The 21,152-nt window shown below is 56.7% G+C and overlaps 1 protein-coding gene across 3 annotated transcripts; it reads left to right on the top strand.

Annotated features, from left to right (window-relative positions):
* Positions 1 to 8,233: 8,233 nt before the first annotated feature.
* On the top strand, positions 8,234 to 21,152 carry YPEL1 (yippee like 1). Of its 3 annotated transcripts, none has more exons than XM_027566125.1 (5): positions 8,234 to 8,421; positions 18,240 to 18,517; positions 19,269 to 19,312; positions 19,592 to 19,700; positions 20,273 to 21,152. In XM_027566125.1, the coding sequence occupies exons 2-5, from the start codon at positions 18,314 to 18,316 to the stop codon at positions 20,360 to 20,362; spliced, it is 447 nt and encodes a 148-aa protein (XP_027421926.1). In that variant the 5' UTR covers positions 8,234 to 8,421; positions 18,240 to 18,313; the 3' UTR covers positions 20,363 to 21,152. The 3 variants fall into 3 exon arrangements, with proteins under 3 accessions (XP_027421926.1, XP_027421927.1, XP_027421928.1); XM_027566126.1 differs by lacking the exon at positions 8,234 to 8,421 and adding an exon at positions 8,594 to 8,920; XM_027566127.1 differs by lacking the exon at positions 8,234 to 8,421 and adding an exon at positions 16,195 to 17,575.

Raw genomic sequence — 21,152 nt, 5'->3', positions numbered from 1 at the left:
GGGGTGGACTGACCTTTTAGTGAGGTTTTTACGTTTTGCAGCCTAGAAGTGAGGCTCCGCTTACCGTCTGCTCAGCTGTCAGTGTCAGAGGCTGAGCCGCCTTCCGGGGCCCCAGCCTTGTCCCCCCGCCGCCCCTGGGTTCCCCTGGAGACTCCTCCTCGGGCGCAGCTGAGCCTTGCTGCTCTTTCAGCGGTGATCGTCTGCAGACGCAGGACCCCATCGATGGGGCAGAAGACTCGGAGGAGAGGCGAATGTTTCCTGATCAGACGGCCAGGCCTCCGTCTCCTCGGGGGCCTGTGATCCTCACTGGTGCTTCTCGGGGCTGCTCGGCCCCGGCAGTGAGGCCGCAAGGCTGGGGGACCACCGTCGGGTCTGCCCGTCGTGTGTGTGGGGTAGAGCTCGGAGAAGGTCCTCTCCCTCCCTTGCTGGCTCTGCTTGCGGAGGACCATCCGAGCCTGTGTCACGGGGGGTACGCCCCCTGCCTAGTCACACACAAGGGGGTTCTGCTCCCGTCTTCACTGTGAGAACCTGGTGGGCTTCTTGGAGGGAAAACTCATGCAAGTGTGGGGCCTGCCTAGACAGGGTGCCCCTGAGTGTTTAACTCAAACAAGTCTACTCAGCCTCCAGCGTTCCTTTGATGTTACCATTGATGGGGTCCTGCCAGTCCCGGGTCCTGCTGGTGAGCAGTGATTCTCTCTTGTAGTCTGTGGGCTTGGGACTCTGCTGGGACCTCCACTCTCCAGTGGATCTGGGAGAAGTCACTGAGTTTCAGTACATTCAGCTTTTTTCTTATTGTGAGAGCAGATGATAGCTTCCAAGTTCTTTACATGTTGACGTTAAAACTGAGAGTCAGGAACTGAAGTGCAGGGTGCTGGCTTAGCAGTCGTTCAGTCGTGTCTGACCCTCTGCGACCCCATGGACTGCAGCACGCCAGGCCTCCCTGTCCATCAGCAACTCCCGGAGTTCACTCAGACTCACGTCCATCGAGTCGGTGATGCCATCCATCCACCTCACCCTCTGTCGTCCCCTTCTCCTCCTGCCCCCAATCCCTCCTAGCATCAGGTTTTTTTCCAATGAGTCAGCTCTTCGCATCAGGTGGCTAAAGGATTGGCATTTCTGCTTCAGCATCAGTCCTTCCAATGAACACCCAGGGTTGATCTCCTTTAGGATGGACTGGTTGGATCTCCTTGCAGTCCAAGGGACTCTAAAGAGTCTCCTCCAACACCACAGTTCAAAAGCCTCAATTCTTCGGCGCTCAGCCGTCTTTATGGTCCAACCCTCACATCCGTGCATGACTACTGGAAAAATGGCTGCAAAAAACTATTCAGTCCAGTATTTTGGACAAACTAGTGGGTTAGAGAGAAACATCTCCACACCCGACGGGAACACCGACTCGTAAGGACCACCGTGCAGGTGACCCCACAGGAGCCGGGCACGCCTGCCACAAAGACCCTCAGAAACACAGACAGCTTGCCGCACTCTCGACCGACAGGTGGTCAAAGAACCTTGTCTGCTGAGTGAGGGGAGTACCCCGTGCCGTTAGCAAGTAGGGAGATGCGATTCAAACGAAGGTGGAGGGCTGCAAGCCCTGCTTCTAGGGGCTTTGTTGTTCGGGTTTGGTTCGTGTTAGCAAAAGCGAAGCGATAAAAGCCAAATGTGCGAAGCTGTGAGGCTGTGCTCGTGGGCTGTCGGTGAACACCCCCGGCAGCCTAACAGAGCCAGTCAGAGGATGTGTTCTAACTCCGGAATTCCGTGACTGGGTTTTCTCGCTCCAGACAGTAATTCCAGGGAGAAGAGCCGCATGGACAGAGGTGTTTGCCCAGCACTATGGTTTGCCAGTTCGTTTAACTTTTTTAACTTCTGGCCACACACAGTGCACGGCGCGTGGGATCTTAGTTGGGTCCAGCGACCCCGGTGCAGCGCAGACTGTTAACCATGGGACCGCCAGGGACGTCCCCTGTTGGCACGATCTGTAAGAACAGACGGTCAGTAGGGAACGACCTCAGGAACTCAGTAAGTGGTGGCAGCGGCGGCGGCGTGTCCTCACTCACCTCCCCCGTGCTCTGAGCACCCTGCCCGCCCCCAGGCCCCACCCCCCGTGATAGGCAAAGCCCAGCTGCACTTGGGACGCCAGGGCGCCCTGTCCAGTGCCTTGGGGCCATGCTACCTCTTCTCTCGTCCCCTTGCCAGGATGTTCCTGCATGGCAGCTGCATGCCTTGCTCGTTCAGGTCCGGCTGCCTCCTCCCTCAGACTCTGGCACAAAGAAAGGCTCTGATAAGGCCTGATGCACAACATACAGACCCTGGAACAGCCGCACCGCAGTCCCCCGGAGCCGGTTCAAATGCAGCATCTCTGGGATAAGATGGCAGACAGGGTGGAAGTGTCTTTCCCCACAGTCCAACATTCAGATGCGGGACCTCAGACCCCACCTCAGACACACTGCTTGTCAGCAAACATTTTAAACAAATTCTCAGCCAGAGACTTTAGATTTTGAGCAGCTCTGTATATTGGCCGTATAGTTATTCTCAAAATATGAGTTCCCATTATTCACTCCCCTCTCCAGTTAAAGCACACCTTCTCTTTCCCTCCCGCACTGTGGGGTGCTGATCTTCACCGCCTCTCAAACCCTCATCTGCCCCGAGAAGGGAGGGACCCCCCGCAGCAGCTGGCCCGCTCCAAGGCCAACAGGGCGCCATGGCAACCGCTCCCGTCAGTAACTCAATTTCATCTCCGCTTTTACATCTTTGTCCCCTCAGTCCTGAAGCAGGGAGCTTTTTTAATCTGGAAAGTACGCAAGATGGCTCCTGGTTGCTATGCCAACAGCAGCTACTTCTAACAGGCTTGACTGTCACCCAGGAAGCCATCAGCCGCTCAGACTGTAGACCTCAAGGCACCACAGCTTCGTCCCTCGCCTGGCCGAGGGCGCCAGCCTCCAAGACCCCTGCAGGCTGCTGTCAGGGGGGCCTTTTGGAGGACAGCTCTTGGTCTCTGTCCCTAAAGCCCAGGCTGTTTGCTTGCCGCGCTCGCCAAACAAAGCCCTGCAGACCAGGCAGCTTCAGCAGTAGGCTCCTGTGTGGAGGCGCAGAGGCCAGCTTCACAGTCTGGAGGCTGGGAGTGCAAGGTCAAGGTGTCAGCTGGTTTGGTTGCTCCTGAGGCCTCTCCTTGGCTTGTGGGTGGCCACCGTCCTCCGTGTCCCTGTGATCACCTTTGTGTCTTCAAGTCCTTATGAAGGACGCCAGTCAGCCTGTGTGAGAACCACCCCCTAAAGTCCCCTTTTAACCTACTCTCTGCTAAGGACCCCCCTCCACGCACCCACTTTTGGGACAGAGCTCAGCCTGTGAACACCCACCTGACTGAGCCCTTGCTTGCACTGTGACCACTCCCAGGAGACTGGCAAACCTGAGGGTCATCCATTCTGCAGACCCCAAGCCTGCAGTTGGCGTCAGGAATCCCGTCCCGAGGCCCAGCTGGTTCTGAGCTCTTGGAGGCGGAAGCAGGAAGTTTGGGGAGCCAGGGGTCAGGCGCTGCAGGGACTCTGGCTTTCAGTCAGCGCGAGGCAGAATGCTCCTGGCGGCTTCCAGAGGCGGCTGATCTGGGGAAGGTTCTCGAAGCATCGGTCTGCAGAGAACAGAATCGAGGAGGCAGAGCCTGAGCCCGAGGCCACGGGGGCCGGGGCGGTGATGCAGGCGAGAGAGGGGAGCCCTGGGCCTGTGTGATGGGGAGTGAGGAGGTGTGGGGCTCAGGGGCCCGGGGCGGCGCTGGGACAGACGGCACCTTCTGCTGAGGGGTGGAGAGGCGGCTGCTTGATGGAGGGTCTGCGGAGCTGGAGGTCTCATGAACTTCCTGGGGGGCGGGACACGTGGTAAGGAGAGCAGCTGGACGTGAGCCTGGACTGTGAGGCTGAGGGGCCGGAAGTCGTCTCAGCCTCGGGAGGGTGGGGGAGCTGGGGACACTGGGCCAGAGACAGGGAGGCTGGAGCCTGGGACCGAGTGAGAACATGTTCAGGAAGGTGACCGTCCACTCAGACAAGGCTGAGCCCTGAGCCAGGTTTGGTGAGAGGGGTGGGACGATGGGAGCCTCGGAATGGGAGGGGCTGCCCGCTCTGCAGGGTTGGGGGGACGCGCGCTGATAGTAATGGGGGGATGACCGTGGGCCCACCCAGCGATGAGGCGAAGACAATGCAGCAGACAGGATGTGCACACAGGCAGACGCATGTGGCCCGGTGGTGGGGGCGGACGGGGAGTGGGCTGAGAGCAGGACGGGCCAGGGAGGAGCGCCGTCGGGAAGGGGGCCTGGGTGGGCACAGGTGGCGGGCGGCGGGGGCAGGGCTCCAGGAGGCCCAGCGCCCCGAGCCCAGCGCCCCATCCACCCACGGGTGCGGCATGAGGCGGCAGCTGAGGGCGGGTAGGTGCGGGGACCACAGGGGCTGTGACAGCGGCCGTGGTGGGCACAAGAGAAGGGGGTGGGGGCAGGGCTGGCCGTCCAGGCAGGGGTGCGGCCCGTGGGCCGTGGCGGATGGCAGGCTCGGGAAACCACGTAGTCATGTGTGCGCTGTGGTTAAGAAAAATACGGATGGAAAATAGCCGGGCCTTGCACAAGAGTGCAGGCTGCACCCTGAGCCGCCCTGGTGTGTGGGGCTGGGCCACCATGTGAAGTGTGTTTTCTACAATTTTTTTTACTGTAAAGTGCAGTAACGTAACATTTGCCATTTCAAGACCCTTCAGTGTTGCAATTCTGGGGTGTTAAGTGCACTCACAGTCTTGTGCAACTATCCCCTCGGTTTTTCATCCCAGGCGGAAACTCTGTGCCCATCAAGTGTAAGTTGTAGTGTGGTCCTAGGTAAAAACGTGAAGGGCGCTGGGTCAGTGGCCAGCAGGGGGGTCCGTGTCTCGGGTTACACAGAGGACAAGGCCCTTGCAGGAGAAGGGCCAGTGAGCTGGCATGCCAGGGTGCCGTGGACCTGCCGTGATTCATGCACACACAGCTCTCACTTCAATTCTAAGGAAAAGGTGTGTCTCAAAGAGGAAGCCAGGAAATAAAATGAAGAGACAAACCGCAGATCTGGTGCTAAATTTTTCATGGAATGAAAAGGTCTGAAGAAACAGTGCAGAAAAACTCAAGGGGCCCAAGCAGCACTCCTAGCCGGATATTTGTTAAGTTTAATATTGAGAAGCCAGTAAAAATATCTATTAAAGAAAAACCCGCAATGGGAGAAAACAAAGAACTGCAGTGACCTAAAAAAAATAAGCTACAAAATTATATCACCTTCGGCTCACACCAAAAGCAGGATTCTCTTTCAACAGAGGACTGGCAACAGTGAAAAGGCCCACAGCCTGATATTTAAGACGCAGAAGCTTGAGAATTCACAAGAAACTCCTTCCAAATGGAAGGAGACCTGAAACATCTAATAGCTCATGAAAAGATGCGAGAACTGTCTTCAGGACACTCTTGCACTGGGGTCTGTGGGAGCAGGGAGCAGGGCAGTGGCCGGCCAATGCGCTCCACCACCGGGCGGAGCCTTGGTGGACACACTGTATCTCAGGGAGGAAACCAGAGCCAGGCCGCCACCAGCTGAACAGCCAAGCGCGCTATGCTGCCCTTAGTCACTCAGTGTCTGACTCTGCGACCCCCTGGACTGCAGCACGCCAGGCCTCCCTGTCCTCCTCTCCCGGAGTTCACACTCACGTCCATCGAGTCGGTGATGCATCCAGCCATCTCCTCCTCTGCCGTCCCCTCCTCCTCCCGCCCCCAATCCCTCCCGCATCAGGGTCTTTTCCAAGGAGTTGGCTCTTCCCATCAGGAAGCCCTGCCCCCTGCTTTTCACAGACCCCAGGGCAAAGTGTCCTGAAGGCAGTTCTGGCATCTTTTTGTGAGCTAGTAAGCTTTTCAGGTCTCCTTCCATTTCCAACAGGGTTTCTCGTGAATTTTCAAGATTCCTTTGATCAAGCTCTTCACAAAGTATTGGAGCTTCAGCTTCAGCATCGATCCTTCCAATGGATATTCAGGGTTGATTTCCTTTAGGATGGACTGGTTTGATCTCTTTGCTGTCCAAGGGGCTCTCAAGAGCCTTCTCCAGCTCCACTGGAAAGCACAATTCTTCGGCACTCAGCCCTCTGTAAGGTCCAACTCTCACATCCATACATGACTACTGGAAAGACCAGAGCTTTGACTATACGGACCTTTGTCGGCAAAGTACTATCTGTGCTTTTTAATACGCTGTTTAGGTTTGTCATAGTTTTTCTTCCAAAAAGCAAGCATCTTTTAATTTCATGGCTGCAGCTGCCATCTGCAGCAATTTGGGAGCCCAAGAAAACAGTCTGTCACTGTTTCCATTGTTTCCTCATCTATTTGCCATGAAGTGATGGGACCATATGCCATGATCTTTGCTTTTTTAATGTTGAGTTTAAAGTCAGCTTTTTCACTCTCCTCTTTCACTTTCATCAAGAGGCTTTTCAGTTCCTCTTCACTTTCTGCCATAAGGGTGGTGTCATCTGCATATCTGAGGTTATTGATATCTCTTCCGGCAATCTTGATTCCAGCTTGTGCTTCATCCAGCCTGGCATTTCACATGATGTACACTGCATATAAGTTAAATAAGCAGGGTGACAATATACAGCCTTGACTTACCCCTTTCCCCGTTTGGAACCAGTCTGTTGTTCCATGTCCAGTTCTAACTGTTGCTTCCTGACCTGCATACAGATTTCTGAGGAGACAGGTCAGGTGGTCTGGTATTCCCATCTCTTTCAGAATTTTCCACAGTTTATTGTGATCCACACAGTCAAAGGCTTTGGCATAGTCAATAAAGCAGAAATAGATGTTTTTCTGGAACTCTCTTACTTTTTTGATAATCCAGCAGATGTTGGCAATTTGATCTCTGATTCCTCTGCCTCTTCTAAATCCAGCTTAAACATCTGGAAGTTCTTGGTTCACCTACTGCTGAAGCCTGGCTTGAGGGCTTTTGAGCATTACTAGCGTGTGAGATGAGTGCAATTGTGCGGTAGTTTGAGCATTCTTTGGCATTGCCTTTCTTTGGGATTGGAATGAAAACTGACCTTTTCCAGTCCTGTGGCTGCAGCTGAGTTTTCCAAGTTTGCTGGCATATTGAGTGCAGCACTTTCACAGCATCATCTTTTAGGATTTGAAATAGCTCAACTGGAATTCCATCATCTCCACTAGCTTTGTTCGTAGTGATGCTTTCTAAGGCCCAGTTGATTTCACAATACTTTGTCTAGAAAGGGATTCTATGCTGTGACCTCAACCACGCGGGTGGTGCTGATGGGATTTCAACAGCAGTCTAGGAAGAAGGGCCCTGGGATCCACACAGTGACCTATGGGCAAGCCTGTAGGACGGAGTGCAGCCGCGGGTCGGCGGCGGGCTGTGCGGGGCTCCCCGTCGGGTCATGTCTGCATCGGAGGCGCTCAGGTCAGCAGTTCCCAGGATGCCTAGAGTGGGGCAGGAAGGCGACGCTGAGGACCCACCAGGGGACGAGGTCTCCGAGGGGGGTCGGGCCAGGTCGCCCGGCTCGCGCCCTGTCCGCCGACCCCCGGCCCTGTGAGCCGACGTGCCCTGGGCCGACCTGCGCGTGCATCCCGAGGAGAAACGGAGGACGCAGTGCGCCCAGCGCCTGGCTCCGACCGCCGGAAACCCCTGCGAGCCCAGCGCCCAGTCCCAGAGAACCCGCGCCTGCGCGCCGCACACCTCCTGGAGCCGGCCCCGCCCCGCCCCGCCCCCGCCAGTCCCCGCCCCCGCCAGTCCCCGCCCCCGCGCTCCTCGCCGGCCCCGCCCCCGCGCTCCTCGGCAGCCCCGCCGGCCCCGCCCCCGCGCTCCTTGACAGCCCCGCCCCGCCTTGCTGGCCCCGGCCCCGCGCTCCTCGCCGTCCCCCGCCCCGCCCCGCCCCGCCCCGCCCCGCCCCGCCCCGCCCCGCCCCGCCCCGCCGACCCCGCCCGCCCCGCCGACCCCGCCCCCGCGCTCCTCGCCGGCCCCGCCCCGCCCCGGCGGCCCCGCCCCCGCGCTCCTCGGCCCTCACTGGCTGGCTCCGAGGCCCAGCTGGCAGGGCCGGCCAATGGGCGTGCGGCGCGCGCCGCGACACGTGCGCCCCGCCCTGCCCGACCGATGGGGAGCGGGCGGTGCTCTGGGCGGGGCGCGCGGGGCGGGGCGCGGGGCGGGCCCTGGGCGGGGGCGCGCGCTGATTGGCGGGCGCCTAGCTCCGAGGCCGTTAACGGCGGCGCGGCGGGGCCGTGGCTCCAAAACAAAGGGCAGGCGGCCCGCGGGCGGCGGCGGGGATGCCTCGCGGGCGGCCGGGGCGCCAACGGCCGCAGCGCGTCCCGGGCCGCTCCGGGGCCGCCGGAGACCCGCGCCCGCGCTGAGCGAGGCCGGGCCGATGGGCGCTGCGGGCCGGGGCGCGGAGCGGTGGGCGGCCGTGAGTAGGGCGGGCCCCGGGGACCAGCGGCGTCGGCCGCGGGCGGGGGCCGCCGGGCTCGGCGCGGCCCGGGACTCGGGGCGGGCGCGCCGCCTCCGACCCCGCCCCGCCGCGGAGAAGGTGCGGGTGCAGCCGCCCGCCCGGGGGTAAACAGGCTTCTTCCCCGGAGGCAGGGTCGCGGCTGGGGCGGGGGGGCGGTGGGGACAAAAGAGGCCCCCGCGTTTGCACCGAAGGGCCCTTGTGCAGGGCGAGGCCCAAACGAATCGTGCCCGTCGGGCTTCGGGGCTCGCTGCCGGAGCCCCGAGCCCCGGGCGGCGCCGAGTCCAGGTCTGGCCCGTTCTGGGTGGGACTGGGCCCGGTTCCGTGCTAGGTGGACCACGGCCCCACCCCCGGCCTTTTCTGAGCCGCTACGTGCCTTCTTTCTGTGGAAGCGTACACACACCTCAACCTGTTGTTCTGCGCCAAGAACGTTCTTTCCGCCTCCGGGGATGGCTCTCAGGTGCGGCCCTGAGCAGGCGGCCCCTCTGCTCCCCGGAGGTGGACACGCCGGCCGAGCCCCGCCCCCGGCAGCAGCTGGCCCGTTCCCGGTGTTGAGCTTTGCGACCCTGCTTCGGCCTCTGGTCTGACATAGGCCAGCTTGGGCCCCTCCCGCCGCCTCCCCCTTGTATCTTAGGGGCCAGGTGTCTTCTCCGTGGGGGGAGCCTTGGCCAGGCCCAGGGGCAGCCCCGTCTTAGCAGGGCTGTAACCACCTAGCACTGGGCACTGAGTGATCTTGATTACCAATCTGTTTGAGTCTTTTTGAGTTGAAATCAGCTTACTTTGGAACAACTTTTATGTTTACACAAGAGTTGCAAAGGTAGTCCAGCCCGTCCCAGCCTGCGCTCTACCCAGCGTGCCCACTGCCGCCCAGCGTGGGCCTGTGTGCTTGCCAAAATTAAAAACTGGTAAAAGTACATGCCTTTATAAAGCTCTTTATGTCCAGAGCCTTTGATCCCTCCCTGCCTTGTCAGGGCCCGCCAGGATCCTGGGGCGGGGGGCGAGGTGGATGCCCACGAGGACTTGCTGCGCGGGAGTCTCTTCCTCCCTGAAAAACTGATGAGGGAAGGTAGTTTCAAATATGAAGAAGCAGTGGAAGTTCTCCTCCTCATCTCTGACACTTTATCCAGAGTCGTTTGGTTTTAACTTTTTAGAAAGGGGTTAGATTGGCTGATCAGCAAAACCTGCAGGAGTGGGGAGAGTGTGGAGAGAGGGGAGGACGGAGCAAGCGCTGGACGCCGGGTCCCTGGAGGCTGAGGCTCCAGGGAGGACAGTGGGGAGGGTTTGGTCCAGTTGGGCGCTGGGTGACACCCCTGCGGTGACTGCAACACTGGGCCTGTCGCTGGCCATGGAGTCAGGCCGTGTCCACACCCAGGCGGCCTCAGGACCAGGGATCCCCGTGGGCGCTGTTAGGCATGGACACAGCCCTTGGCCACCGCGCAGCCTACCTGACGCCCGGAGCTATTCTCGGGGCGCCTGGGCCCATTTTACAGGTCGGGTAGCAATTTGGCTTGAGGCCCCCCAGCTTCCCCTCATGTGGCTTTGTTCAGTCTTGGTCCGTCTGAGTCCCCCCACCCCCAACCCTCAGCTGCACAGCCTCTGCTGAGCACCAGCCCCGTTCTGGCTCCTCTCTGCGTCTCTGGTTTTCCCATCCCTTCCTCGACAAAAGGGGTGCTTGGTGTTTCAATGAGCACGAGGCTCCTAAAATGGCCAAGCGTCCCAGCGTCTTTCCTCCTCTCCCTCTTGGAGCTGAAGAGAGGCATCCCTGCCTGTGTCTTCCCTTCTGAGCAGCAAGTGGGCGACTTCTGCTAGGAGGCACCCAAGGACTCTTAGTTACTAGGGGGAGAAATTAAAACATTGTATCAGAGGCTCTTAGAAAAGAAAGGCTGGGTGCCAGCGCACTGCTCAGCAGGCAGGTGGGCAGGGCGGGGCCGGGAGGACTCACAAACCCACGATGGGCCAGAGGGGCCGGAGCCCACACCCTCCCGGGAGTCAGCCGCTCGCTTGGGGTTCTGGTTCTCAGGTTTGTCTTCCGAATGGTGAAGCACCATATGGACATGGGCCTGATTCACGTTCTCAAAATAAATATCCATGCTTATTTTAGGAGGAAAACTTCTGGAATCCAGAATGTTATTTTTGCTCTAAAAACTTACCCCACACTAGCATCTTAGGAGGATGGTGGCTGCTCCCCAAACCCAGGGACACAGCAGCCACAGCAGTGAGGCCGGTGGTGTGTTTGCTCTTCAAGTGCTAAGATGGGTCCTGACCTGTCAGCAGGTCTCCTCGAAGAGCGCGCTGTACTGGTGGCTGGAGAAGTGGGCCTCGGGGATGCCCAGCCCAAAATCCCAGTTAAATCACAACACGCTTCTCTGTGACCAAGATCCAGGCTGGGCCCCTGCTCCGCTGGGTTCCCCAGGGGTCAGCGAGGAGGGAGGGCAGGACAGATGGCAGAACACGTGGGCTGGAGGCACGCCGGCCTTTGAAGGGTGACCGTGGGCACCGAGGATGGACGGGGCCTGGCGCTCCAGGGGAAGGGGCCTCCGGGGGGCTGGCAGTATGCGGGAGGCGATCTACACCGGGAGAAATTCAAAGAAACAGAAAAGCCTTGGCAAGCCATCACCCTGTCTGCTTGGCTGTACCAGGGGCAGGGTCTTCGTTACCCCATCAGGGACTGAACCCTTGCCCCTGCAGTGGAGGCGCCGAGTCCTAACCCCTGGGACACCAGGGAAGTCCCCAAGATGCCACTTAAACAGCCCTGCCCTGTTAGAGGTCACTCGGAGTTAGAAATGAGGGGTGTCCCCGTTCTAAGAGGGAAAAGCAAAAGTTGCTCAGTCGTGTCCGACTCTGTGCGACCCCGTGGACTGCAGCCGGCCAGGCACCTCTGTCCTTGGGATTCTCCAGGCAAGAAGACGGGTGGGCTGCCGTGCAGTCGCCTGTTTAAAGGCAGGGCTTGGTGAAGGCCGTCCGGTGGTCTCTGCCCAGGTCACTGGTGCTTCTGCCTCGAAAGGGGCCCAGGGCTCTGAAGTTGAGCCACCAGGGCTAAAAGAGAAGGTACCACATTTAAGGCTCCTTTAAATACAGAGAAGACTCAGGTGAAGACATGGAGATGGATTTGGGGCCTGCAGGCAGGGAACGCTTTCCTTCCTGGTTGAGGCTGGTATGCCCGCCCCGCCCCCGCGCCCCCCCGGCCCCCGCCCCCCCCCCCCCCCCCCCCGCCGACCAGCCGGCCCCCCACCCCAGGACACACCGCCCGGTGTAGCCCGAAGCTTCCTGGGCACCGTGAGCTGGAGGAGTCTGAGAGACAGCAGGAGGCGTGGCGAGCCCGAGCAGGGGGGCCACTGGGGGTCCTCCTCCTGGACCACCCCAGCCCAAACCCTTCCCGCCCTGTTAGTTCTTCTCAAACCGACCGAGTCCTGGTCTGAAAGGTGTAAATGCTTCCCACTCCGGTTACTGCTTCCTTTTCAGACCCCACCAGGGACCCTGAGAGGGTCAAGGAAGCCTCCGTCCCCCGCAGACACTTCCAGACCCGATCTCTCTGTCCCGCCGGCTCCCTGGCTCATTTGCACTCGCGGGTGGACACACACACGTTTCCTATGCCGTGTGTACAGTGCTTCCTATGCTGTGACTTGAATTGTATTCAACAGTGACTTTGAGGAAGATTCATATTCACGGAATCTCCAGTCCTGGTCATGGTGTAGCTCCCCATGGATGTTCAGTTCAGGCGCTCAGTCGTGTCTGACTGCGACTCCATGGACTGCAGCACGCCAGGCCTCCCTGTCCATCACCAACTCCCGGAGTTCACTCAAACTCATGCCCATCAAGTCGGTGATGCCATCCAGCCATCTCATCCTCTGGCGTCCCCTTCTCCTCCCGCCTTCAATCAGCATCAGAGTCTTTTCAAATGAGTCAGCTGTTCGCGTCAGGTGGCCGAAGTATTGCAGTTTCAGCTTCAGCATCAGTCCTTCCAATGAATATTCAGGACTTATCTCCTTCAGAATGGACTGGTTGGATCTCCTTGCAGTCCAAGGGACTCTCAAGAGTGTTCTCCAACACCACAGTTCAAAAGCATCAATTCTTTGGCGCTCAGCCTTCTTTATGGATGTAGGGCTGTGTTTTTACCCCTCAGAATTGTGTACAAGGTGTTTCGGGTCTTGAGTCTGCTCACAGATACTCTGTTGTTACACTGCTGTGTGCCAGCATGGTTTCACTTAGGAGGCTTTTCTCCTGGCCTTGTGGAGCTGGCTGGGGCTCCTGGGAGGCTGCATGAGGGTGTAGAGGCCTCCTGGTTTAGTCCGCATCTCAAAGGACACTTTCCAACTTGTAACATTGTGTATGATGTTTTGGTCCATGCCTCAAAACAGTTCTCTTCACAATCTTAGTTTGCATGGAATGTTTTTTAAATTGTGAATGGATGTTAAATTTTTCCAAACTTTTTTCCATCCATTCAGATAAATGGAACAACTGTGGTAAATGTTTCCAATGTTGTTCTTGTGATGAGACCCCCAGCTGTAGTGCTGGGTCCCGTCCGGTCAGTATTGCATAGGATGTTTGCATCTTGGTTTCTTTGAAGAAGCTTAGTGGATTCCGTTCTTGTTTTTCTTTTCTGGCTCTGCCGCAGGACTTGCGAGGTCTGTTCCCCAACCACGGACGGAACCTGAGCCCCAGCAGTGAAAGTGCGGACCCCCAGACAGGGGTTTGAGGTCAGGTAGCCACGTGAAATGGTGGGAAGGTGCTTCCTCTTTCTCTTCCCGGGAAGCGTTCTCAGCAGGTTGGAATGAGCCCTCTCTGGAGGTGCAGTCGACTTCTCCAGGGACGTTCTTTGCTACCAGGGTGTGTATTGGAGGAGGAGAATTTTTACCAGTGACTTGATTTGTGTTGACAGGATTATTCAGCTTTTCTAGTTCTTCTGGAGTCATATTTTTAAGCTTTTTTCCAGGAATCATCGTGTGGTTCAGGCCTTCACCTCTGTTGACTTGAGCCGACCGCAGCACCTGTGCCGAGTCTTACGCTTGTTTGCGTCTCCGGGGGCTGGCTGAGCCGACAGGCGCGCCTCTGCCTCGTGGATCCTCTCCAGGGGGTCCAGCTTCCCTTTTCTCTTTCCTTAATTTTTTTTCCCTATTTGTTTACTTTCTTATATTTTCTTGGGGTTGCTTTCCTGTGACTTCTGGACGTTTTTAAAGATGGGTGTTTAGCTCAGTAATCCCACCTGTCTTCTAATATCCATCCTGTAAGAACCTACATTCCCCTTAAGTTCTGGTAATTATTTTATGGTTTGGAAGTCGCTTAGTCCTGCCTGACTCTTTGTGACCTCTTGGACTGCACAGTCCATGGACTTCTCCAGGCCAGAATACTGGAGTAGCCTTTCCCTTCTCCAGGGGATCTTCCCCACCCAGGGATCGAATCCAGGTCTCTCGCATTGCAGGTGGATTCTTTACCAGCTGAGCCATCAGGGAAGCCTGTTTTATTGTTCAAAATATTTTCTGATTTCCATTATTCTTAGTCACAGGGGTATATAGAAGCATATTTCCTAAGTTACAAGCATATGAGAAGTCTTCTAGTTACACACTGACTTGTGGTTTGTGCCGAGGTCTGAGGGCACGCCGTGAGTCCCACCCTGAGTGCTGAGGCGCGCCGTGTGCTCGGTAGATGTGCACGTGAAGTAATGAGCTGGAGTCTCTGGTTCTCAGACGGTTTTCTACATGTGTTTCAGCTCCAGTTGCTTCATCAAAATGTGTGTCTGCCTGCATTTGTGTTTGCTCTGTCAGCTGGTGAAGAGTGCAGTGGAGTACACTGTATGCTTATGTGGTTATATGCAGCATGCCAAAGATTATATACAACCATGGTCCTATTTTGATTACAAATTTATCTCAAAGTTGTTCCAACTTTTGACTTACGTATTTTGAGACTGTTAGGAAGTAACAAGATTTATACTTGCTACTTATCTCCCTGCTGTTTTATCTAATGGAAGTTTTTCCATTCAGATCAGTTCAGTTCAGTCACTCAGTCGTGTCCGACTCTTTGCGAACCCATGAATCGCAGCACGCCAGGCCTCCCTGTCCATCACCAACTCCCGGAGTTCACCCAGACTCACGTCCATCAAGTCAGTGATGCCATCCAGCCATCTCATCCTCTGGCGTCCCCTTCTCCTCCTGCCCCCAATCCCTCCCAGCATCAGGGTCTTTTCCAATGAGTCAACTCTTCTCATGAGGTGGCCAAAGTACTGGAGTTTCAGCTTCAGCATCATTCCTTCCAAAGAAATCCCAGGGCTGATCTCCTTCAGAATGGACTGGTTGGACCTCCTTGCAGTCCAAGGGACTCTCAAGAGTCTTCTAAAACACCACAGTTCAAAACCATCAATTCTTCGGCGCTCAGCCTTCTTCACAGTCCAACTCTCACATCCATACATGACCACAGGAAAAACCATAGCCTTGACTAGACGGATCTTTGTTGGCAATGTCTCTGCTTTTGAATATGCTATCTAGGTTGGTCATAACTTTCCTTCCAAGGAGTAAGCATCTTTTAATTTCATGGCTGCAGTCACCATCTGCAGTGATTTTGGAGCCCAGAAAAATAAAGTCAGCCACTGTTTGCACTGTTTCCCCATCTATTTGCCATGAAGTGTTGGACCGGATGCCATGATCTTTGTTTTCTGAATGTTGAGCTTTAAGCCAACTTCTTCACTCTCCACTTTCACTTTCATCAAGAGGCTTTTGAGTTCCTCTTCACTTTCTGCCATAAGGGTGGTGTCATCTGCATATCTGAGGTTATTGATATTTCTCCCAGCAATCTTGATTCCAGCTTGTGCTTCTTCCAGTCCAGCATTTCTCATAATGTACTCTGCATATAAGTTAAATAAGCAGGGTGACAATATACAGCCTTGACGTACTCCTTTTCCTATTTGGAACCAGCCTGTTGTTCCATGTCCAGTTCTAACTGTTGCTTCCTGACCTGCATACAAATTTCTCAAGAGGCAGATCAGGTGGTCTGGTATTCCCATCTCTTTCAGAATTTTCCACAGTTGATTGTGATCCACACAGTCAAAGGCTTTGGCATAGTCAATAAAGCAGAAATAGATGTTTTTCTGGAACTCTCTTGCTTTTTCCATGATCCAGCGGATGTTGGCAATTTGATCTCTGGTTCCTCTGCCTTTTCTAAAACCAGCTTGAACATCAAGTTTTTCCATTAAATGTTATTATTTAAGGGAAATACAAACATATGTAATAGTTTTCATTATTTTAGTACTTTTTCTATCCATTTGCTGCTTTAACTTTTTCGTTCATCTTCCTTGCGATGTGGTTGGTGTCAGCGCCGTGTCTGTCCGGCGCGCAGCAGCGATGCAGTGTGCCTTCACTCCTGCAGACTCTCCCGTATGGGTTGTCACGGAGCATTTGGCGGAGCTCCCTGCGCCGCACAGCAGACGTCCATGTTGACCGCTTCACATATAGCAGTGTGTGTGTGTTAAGCCCAAACTCCTAGCTTTTCTCTCCCCTGCCTGCCTCTCCCCTTTGGGAACCGTGAGTCTGTTTCCTGAGTTGGTTTCTGTTTCGTGAATCAGTTGACTTGTGTCAGTTTTTGGATCCCACCTGTAAGTGGCACCTTATGATATCTGTCTAACTTCGCTTAACGTGATGATCTCTAGGTCAGTCCACGCTGCTGCCAATGGCATTATTATGAAGCGTGTGCGTGTGTGTGTGTGTGTGTACATGTGTGTGTGTGTACATGTGTGTGTACATGTGTGTGTACATGTGTGTGTACATGTGTGTGTGTGCACAAACACCCCACGGTGCCTCCATCCACTCCTGTCAGTGGACACTCAGCTGCTTCCATTCTTGGCTGTTTTGAGCGGTGCTGATATGAACGCTGGGCTGCGTGTACCCTCTTGAATGTTTCCTCCAGATAAGTGGGCTCGCTAGGTTGGTTGTGTGGTAACTGAAACCCCCACGCTGCTCTCCCCGGTGGCTGCACCAGTGCGCACTCCCAGCAGCAGCGCCAGGAGCCCCTCTTGTGCACACCCTCTGCAGCCTTTGCTATCTGTGGTCTTTAGGACGGCCCTTCTGACGGGTGTGAGGAGCCACCACTGCGGCTCCGACGTGCTTTTCTCTGTTGTTCCGTCTTTGTGGGAACCGCGCGCGTCAGCGAGTAATCACGGCCACGGGTCTTGCTGCTGCCGCCCAGCCTCTTGCTTCTCCTTTCGTCCTCTCTGAGCCTTAATTTAAGGTGTGTGTCTTGGAAGCAGCATCGAGATAAAGTGTGTTTTCTGTCTAGTCTGAAACCTTCAACTCTAACGTGAGTCCACTTACGTTTCACCTACGCACTGGAATGCCTGGGTTTCAATCTTCCTTCGTTAGGCTTCTTGCTCTTCCCCCGGCCCGCTCCCTCCCTTCGTCACCTCCCTTTACACGTTTGGAAGCGACGCACCTGCTCTTTTTGTTGGGACAGATGTTTAAGGCACATTTACCCTTCATTTAGCAGAGCGTCCCTTTAGTCCACACGCGAAGCTGCTTTTGGGATGCTGCTCCGCCCGCGCCTCTGCCTTGCTCTCTTGCTCACGCATCCTGAGCACGGCGCAGCGCTCCGGAGGTGGGCTGCCCTGCCCGCCTGTGCACTCAGCCTCTTCTTTACTCAGCATCCTGCCTCCTTGAGGTCTCAAGTCGAGACCCGAGTGGGCTTTGTTTCGTTCTCTCATTTCTGTCTGAAGCACATCCCTGAATCTCCTCCAGTAATGCTTTCCGGAAGTCAAGCTGCTCGTCTGCAAATGACACGTCCCGTGGTCCGTGGTGACATTCCCGCTGCAGAGTCCCGGGAGAACGGGGTTCCCCTTCAGGGCCTTGGGGTGCCTCCCCACTGCCTCCGCCTTCTGCTGACTGACTGGGGAAGTTGCTCTGGTGAAAGGTGGCCTTCCCTTCCCTTCGGGAGGCTTCTCAGACATCCCTGCTTTTCTTCAGTGCTCTGCAGCCTCCGTACTGAGTGATGCGACGTGGCTTCCTTCTCCTTCACCCTCCTCGGGTCTGCTGGTGATCAGTCTGCACTGTGTCCTCGAGTCCTGGCAACTCCGCATCTCCTCTCGAGTCTCCTTCCGGGGTCCTCAGGCACATCTGTGCTCCTGGTGTCAGATCCAGTGAGTCGCCGCTAGGTCCGGCGTCATGCAGCGTTCACTGCGCTTTCTCCTAAGAGGCGCCAGCTGCAGTCTGCGCTCAGGCCTGGCCCGAGTGCGCCACTGTGCGTGGCATCATTCCTGTCACAGGCCTGTCTCGTTTTCCCGGCACATTTGTTGGAAGGGCTCTGCCCTTTCCACGCGGAATGGTCTTGGCACCCTTGTTGAAAATCACGGGACTGTGCATGAGGGTGTATTTCTGGATTGATAGGTAATTTCCTAGAGACCAGTACGGGACCCACCACACATGCACAGACGTCATGGTGCTTGGAGCCACTGACGAGTTCCGTTACTCGGGGCAGGACGGGCCCAGTGCTCCTGGCGTCTCTCTGATGGGAAGTTTGTTGGCTGCTATCTCTTCCACATGCCCTAAAGCCAGAGGACAAAAGACGTATTTGAGCTACTGTTTTCTCAAATTATTTATGTGTGAAAGTGGTTCACCAGCCACTCCCAACTAAATGGAGAGTTAGGGTCCACGGTCGGGTATTAACCTTCTTGTTATGTACAATTTCTCGTAAAGAATTAGATCTGTGACGTCTAGGCCTGCGCTCTCCCTCGTCTTTGCAACAGGCGTCCTAAGCCAGGCACGTCCTCTCTCTCTCCGTGACCCTCTGCCGTGTGTTGACAGGTTGTGGCGTTTCTCTCAGCCAAGCTGTGTGGACGGAGCCACACGCCCTCTGAACGACAACGGCTCTGGCGTGCATGTTCCGGCGCTTCTTCTGTTGGAGAGCCCAGCAGAGCTGCAGCTCCTCCCGCGCCAGCCCTGAGCTGAGCCAGGAGTGCCCCGCGATGGTGAAGATGACCAAGTCTAAAACTTTCCAAGCGTATCTGCCCAACTGCCACCGAACCTACAGCTGTGTCCACTGCAGGGCCCACCTGGCCAATCACGACGAGCTGATCTCCAAGGCAAGTGTCTGCTCACGAAATCAGGGGCCTATGAGGAGAGGAGTATGGACTCTCCCAGGTGTGCTGACCTTGAGCGTCTGTAGCCTCGTGGGCGGGCTGTGGGAAGTCGTGTGAGTGTGTGCGGCTGCGCTGTGGGCTTGGCTGTGGCACTGCCCAGTGGCGGGTCCAGGGGGCTGGTGGCTGGGTTTGCACACACACCATCCACCTGTGCAAACCGAGGCCTGGGCTGCGGGCCGCTTGGCTTCCAGGGCCAGGAGCTTGTTCCTGGGTGATAGGCAAGAACCAAAAGAAGGTTCTGATCCGTTTCGTTTCTGGTTACTTTTGAGGCCTGTCGTCCCACTTGGTCCCTTGAGCCTGGCAACTGGGGTGACAAGTCCCCGTCCAGTGCCCCCTCCAGGTCCTGTGGCCATGCAGTTGGGATTGGCCGGAGGTTGGAGACACACAGATGCCCTCTTCTGCCTCCTTGGCCGTCCTGGAATGAGTGAGCGTGCTACGAGCTTTCGTCCCAGAAAGGGGCCGCCTGGGGCCATGGTTTTCTCACAGTTCCCATGTGAGAACGGGAACCCCGTGCCCCCCACATCTGCTGGAGGCTGGCACACACTGTCCCGGGCACAGGCTCATGGGCGCTCTGCCCGGCGGCCCCTCCGCGCCTGTCCGGGTCTTCGGGGGTGCCTCCACTCTCCCAGGGCAGGGCTCCCATCACTCAGCCCTGACCGCGGCTGGCCCTCTGACACCTCTTCCTTCTCTGCAGTCCTTCCAGGGAAGTCAGGGGCGAGCCTACCTCTTCAACTCAGTGTGAGTACCAGGGCCAGGGCCGCGCCAGCTATTCTGAGAGGCCAGGGGGTGGGGTGCCCCCAGCTGGGGTCCATCTTGGTTTCCATGGAAACAGCGAACTCTGGGTGCCTCCTCGCAGCGTCCTGGGTTCTTGGGGGGGAAGCCAGAAATTGTGCCTTCTCTTCTGAGGGGCAAGGGACAGCTGGGGAGTCAGGGAGGACACCCCTGGGTCCCGGGGGCAGCCGGCGGGTGGAAAAGCGGGCTTGGCCCTGCAAGGGTGCCAGTGCCTCCTCCCCGCAGGGTGAATGTGGGCTGCGGCCCTGCGGAGGAGCGAGTCCTGCTCACCGGCCTGCACGCCGTGGCCGACATCTACTGCGAGAACTGCAAGACCACGCTCGGGTGGAAATATGTGAGTCCCCGGGGTCCGCCTGACCGTGGAGATAGCGGGCCGGAAACAGGACGGGTGCCGACCATCAAGGCGGGGCCACAGGCCAGGGGGGCAGGGAGGCTGCGCCTGCCTCGCAGGTGATCATTGGCTGGGCACGGGCAGAGGCCTGTGGACGTGACCCTGCGGTCATGCTCACAGCCGTTTCATCTGGGTGCTCAGCCCCCACCCCAGGACCCTCCTGGGCCCATCGTGGGAGGGCGGGGAAGTGCATGGAAGACGTGATTCCAGCACCAGTGCGCCCTGGCCCGCCCCACCCCCCGCTCCTTTCCACCACTTGTGACCCCGAGCCCCAGGAAGGAGGCTCCTGCTCACCATCCCTTCTGAACTGCCCTGCTGAGCCCATGCTCAGCCGCACAGCTGACACTGTAGCTCCTGCCAACGCCTGACCCCTGGCACAGCAGCCCCTCCTCGGCCCCGGGCTGCACGGCGTGGGCCATGTCTGGGAGATGTGACCCTGTCCTTCCTTTCTTCGCTGCATGTAGAAGTTGAAAAATGAAACGGATTCTATTCTGAAACCTCTCTCTCTCTTCAAGGAGCACGCCTTTGAAAGCAGTCAGAAGTATAAAGAAGGAAAATTTATCATCGAGCTCGCTCACATGATCAAAGACAATGGCTGGGAGTAAAGTGGACTTCCTGTTCCCCTTTGAACGTGACTGAGACGGTCAACGTCAAGGAGCTGGGGCGTGTCCGAGGGCAGGCGACCCCCCTGGCCGGCCCCCTGGGTGAGGCAGCCCCCCAAGCTGTGTCCTCTTCATGCACATGGTTGTTTCTGAAATGTTTCAATGAGCTGTTTCTAATTTCTCAAGATCCAGAGAAAGACTTGACTGATGACTTGTCCATCTAGTCCGTACCTTTTGTAAGCAATGCTTTTAAGGTAGAATTTGGCTGTGTTCTGTCGTTTTGATGGAAAACCAAACAGTGCCATGGATCCCAGGGCGGCCTTTGGAGGGCCCGCCCTGCTTGTGTCTGGAGTGAAAGAAGGGGGTCACTTCCCCCTGCCTCTTGGGCCCACGCTGGCGGTTCCGCGCGCAGACCGCCAAGGCCAGTCCTCTGCCCAGAATCTCCCTGAAGGCTGTGCGTCTCTGCACCCAGCATGCTCTCTAGCCTGTTCAAGAGCAGAAGGCGCCACGGGTAACCCTTTAATGAGCTAGAAAGAGAAATGTGTCTAATGGAACACCGTGTTCACTGAAGCCAGCAGCTTCTTTATCTAGAAGGCAGGTGAGCAAGTGGCCCACAGACACGGCCCGGGCCTGTGCACAGGCCCTGAGCGGCTGGCCGCAGAGTTTGAGCTGATCACACTGGACCGAGGGAAAGCGGACTTCTTTTTCTACTCTGATGTACTTGAAGAAAAAGAATTATTTTTCCTATATTTGAAAGACGCCAAAACAGGATAAACTTCCAAATTAAGATCTG

This window comes from Bos indicus x Bos taurus, chromosome 17, assembly GCF_003369695.1.
Source record: "Bos indicus x Bos taurus breed Angus x Brahman F1 hybrid chromosome 17, Bos_hybrid_MaternalHap_v2.0, whole genome shotgun sequence".
NCBI classification, from domain to species: Eukaryota; Metazoa; Chordata; class Mammalia; order Artiodactyla; family Bovidae; genus Bos; species Bos indicus x Bos taurus.
This window is presented reverse-complemented; position numbering and strand designations above follow the sequence as displayed.

Bases quoted from the DNA above. Each gene is read 5' to 3' on its own strand.
- YPEL1 (XM_027566125.1), top strand. From the start codon at position 18,314: ATGTTCCGGCGCTTCTTCTGTTGGAGAGCCCAGCAGAGCTGCAGCTCC. The intron at 19,313-19,591 runs GTGAGTACCAGG...TCCTCCCCGCAG, and splicing joins GCCTACCTCTTCAACTCAGT to GGTGAATGTGGGCTGCGGCC. The intron at 19,701-20,272 runs GTGAGTCCCCGG...TCTCTCTTCAAG, and splicing joins CCACGCTCGGGTGGAAATAT to GAGCACGCCTTTGAAAGCAG.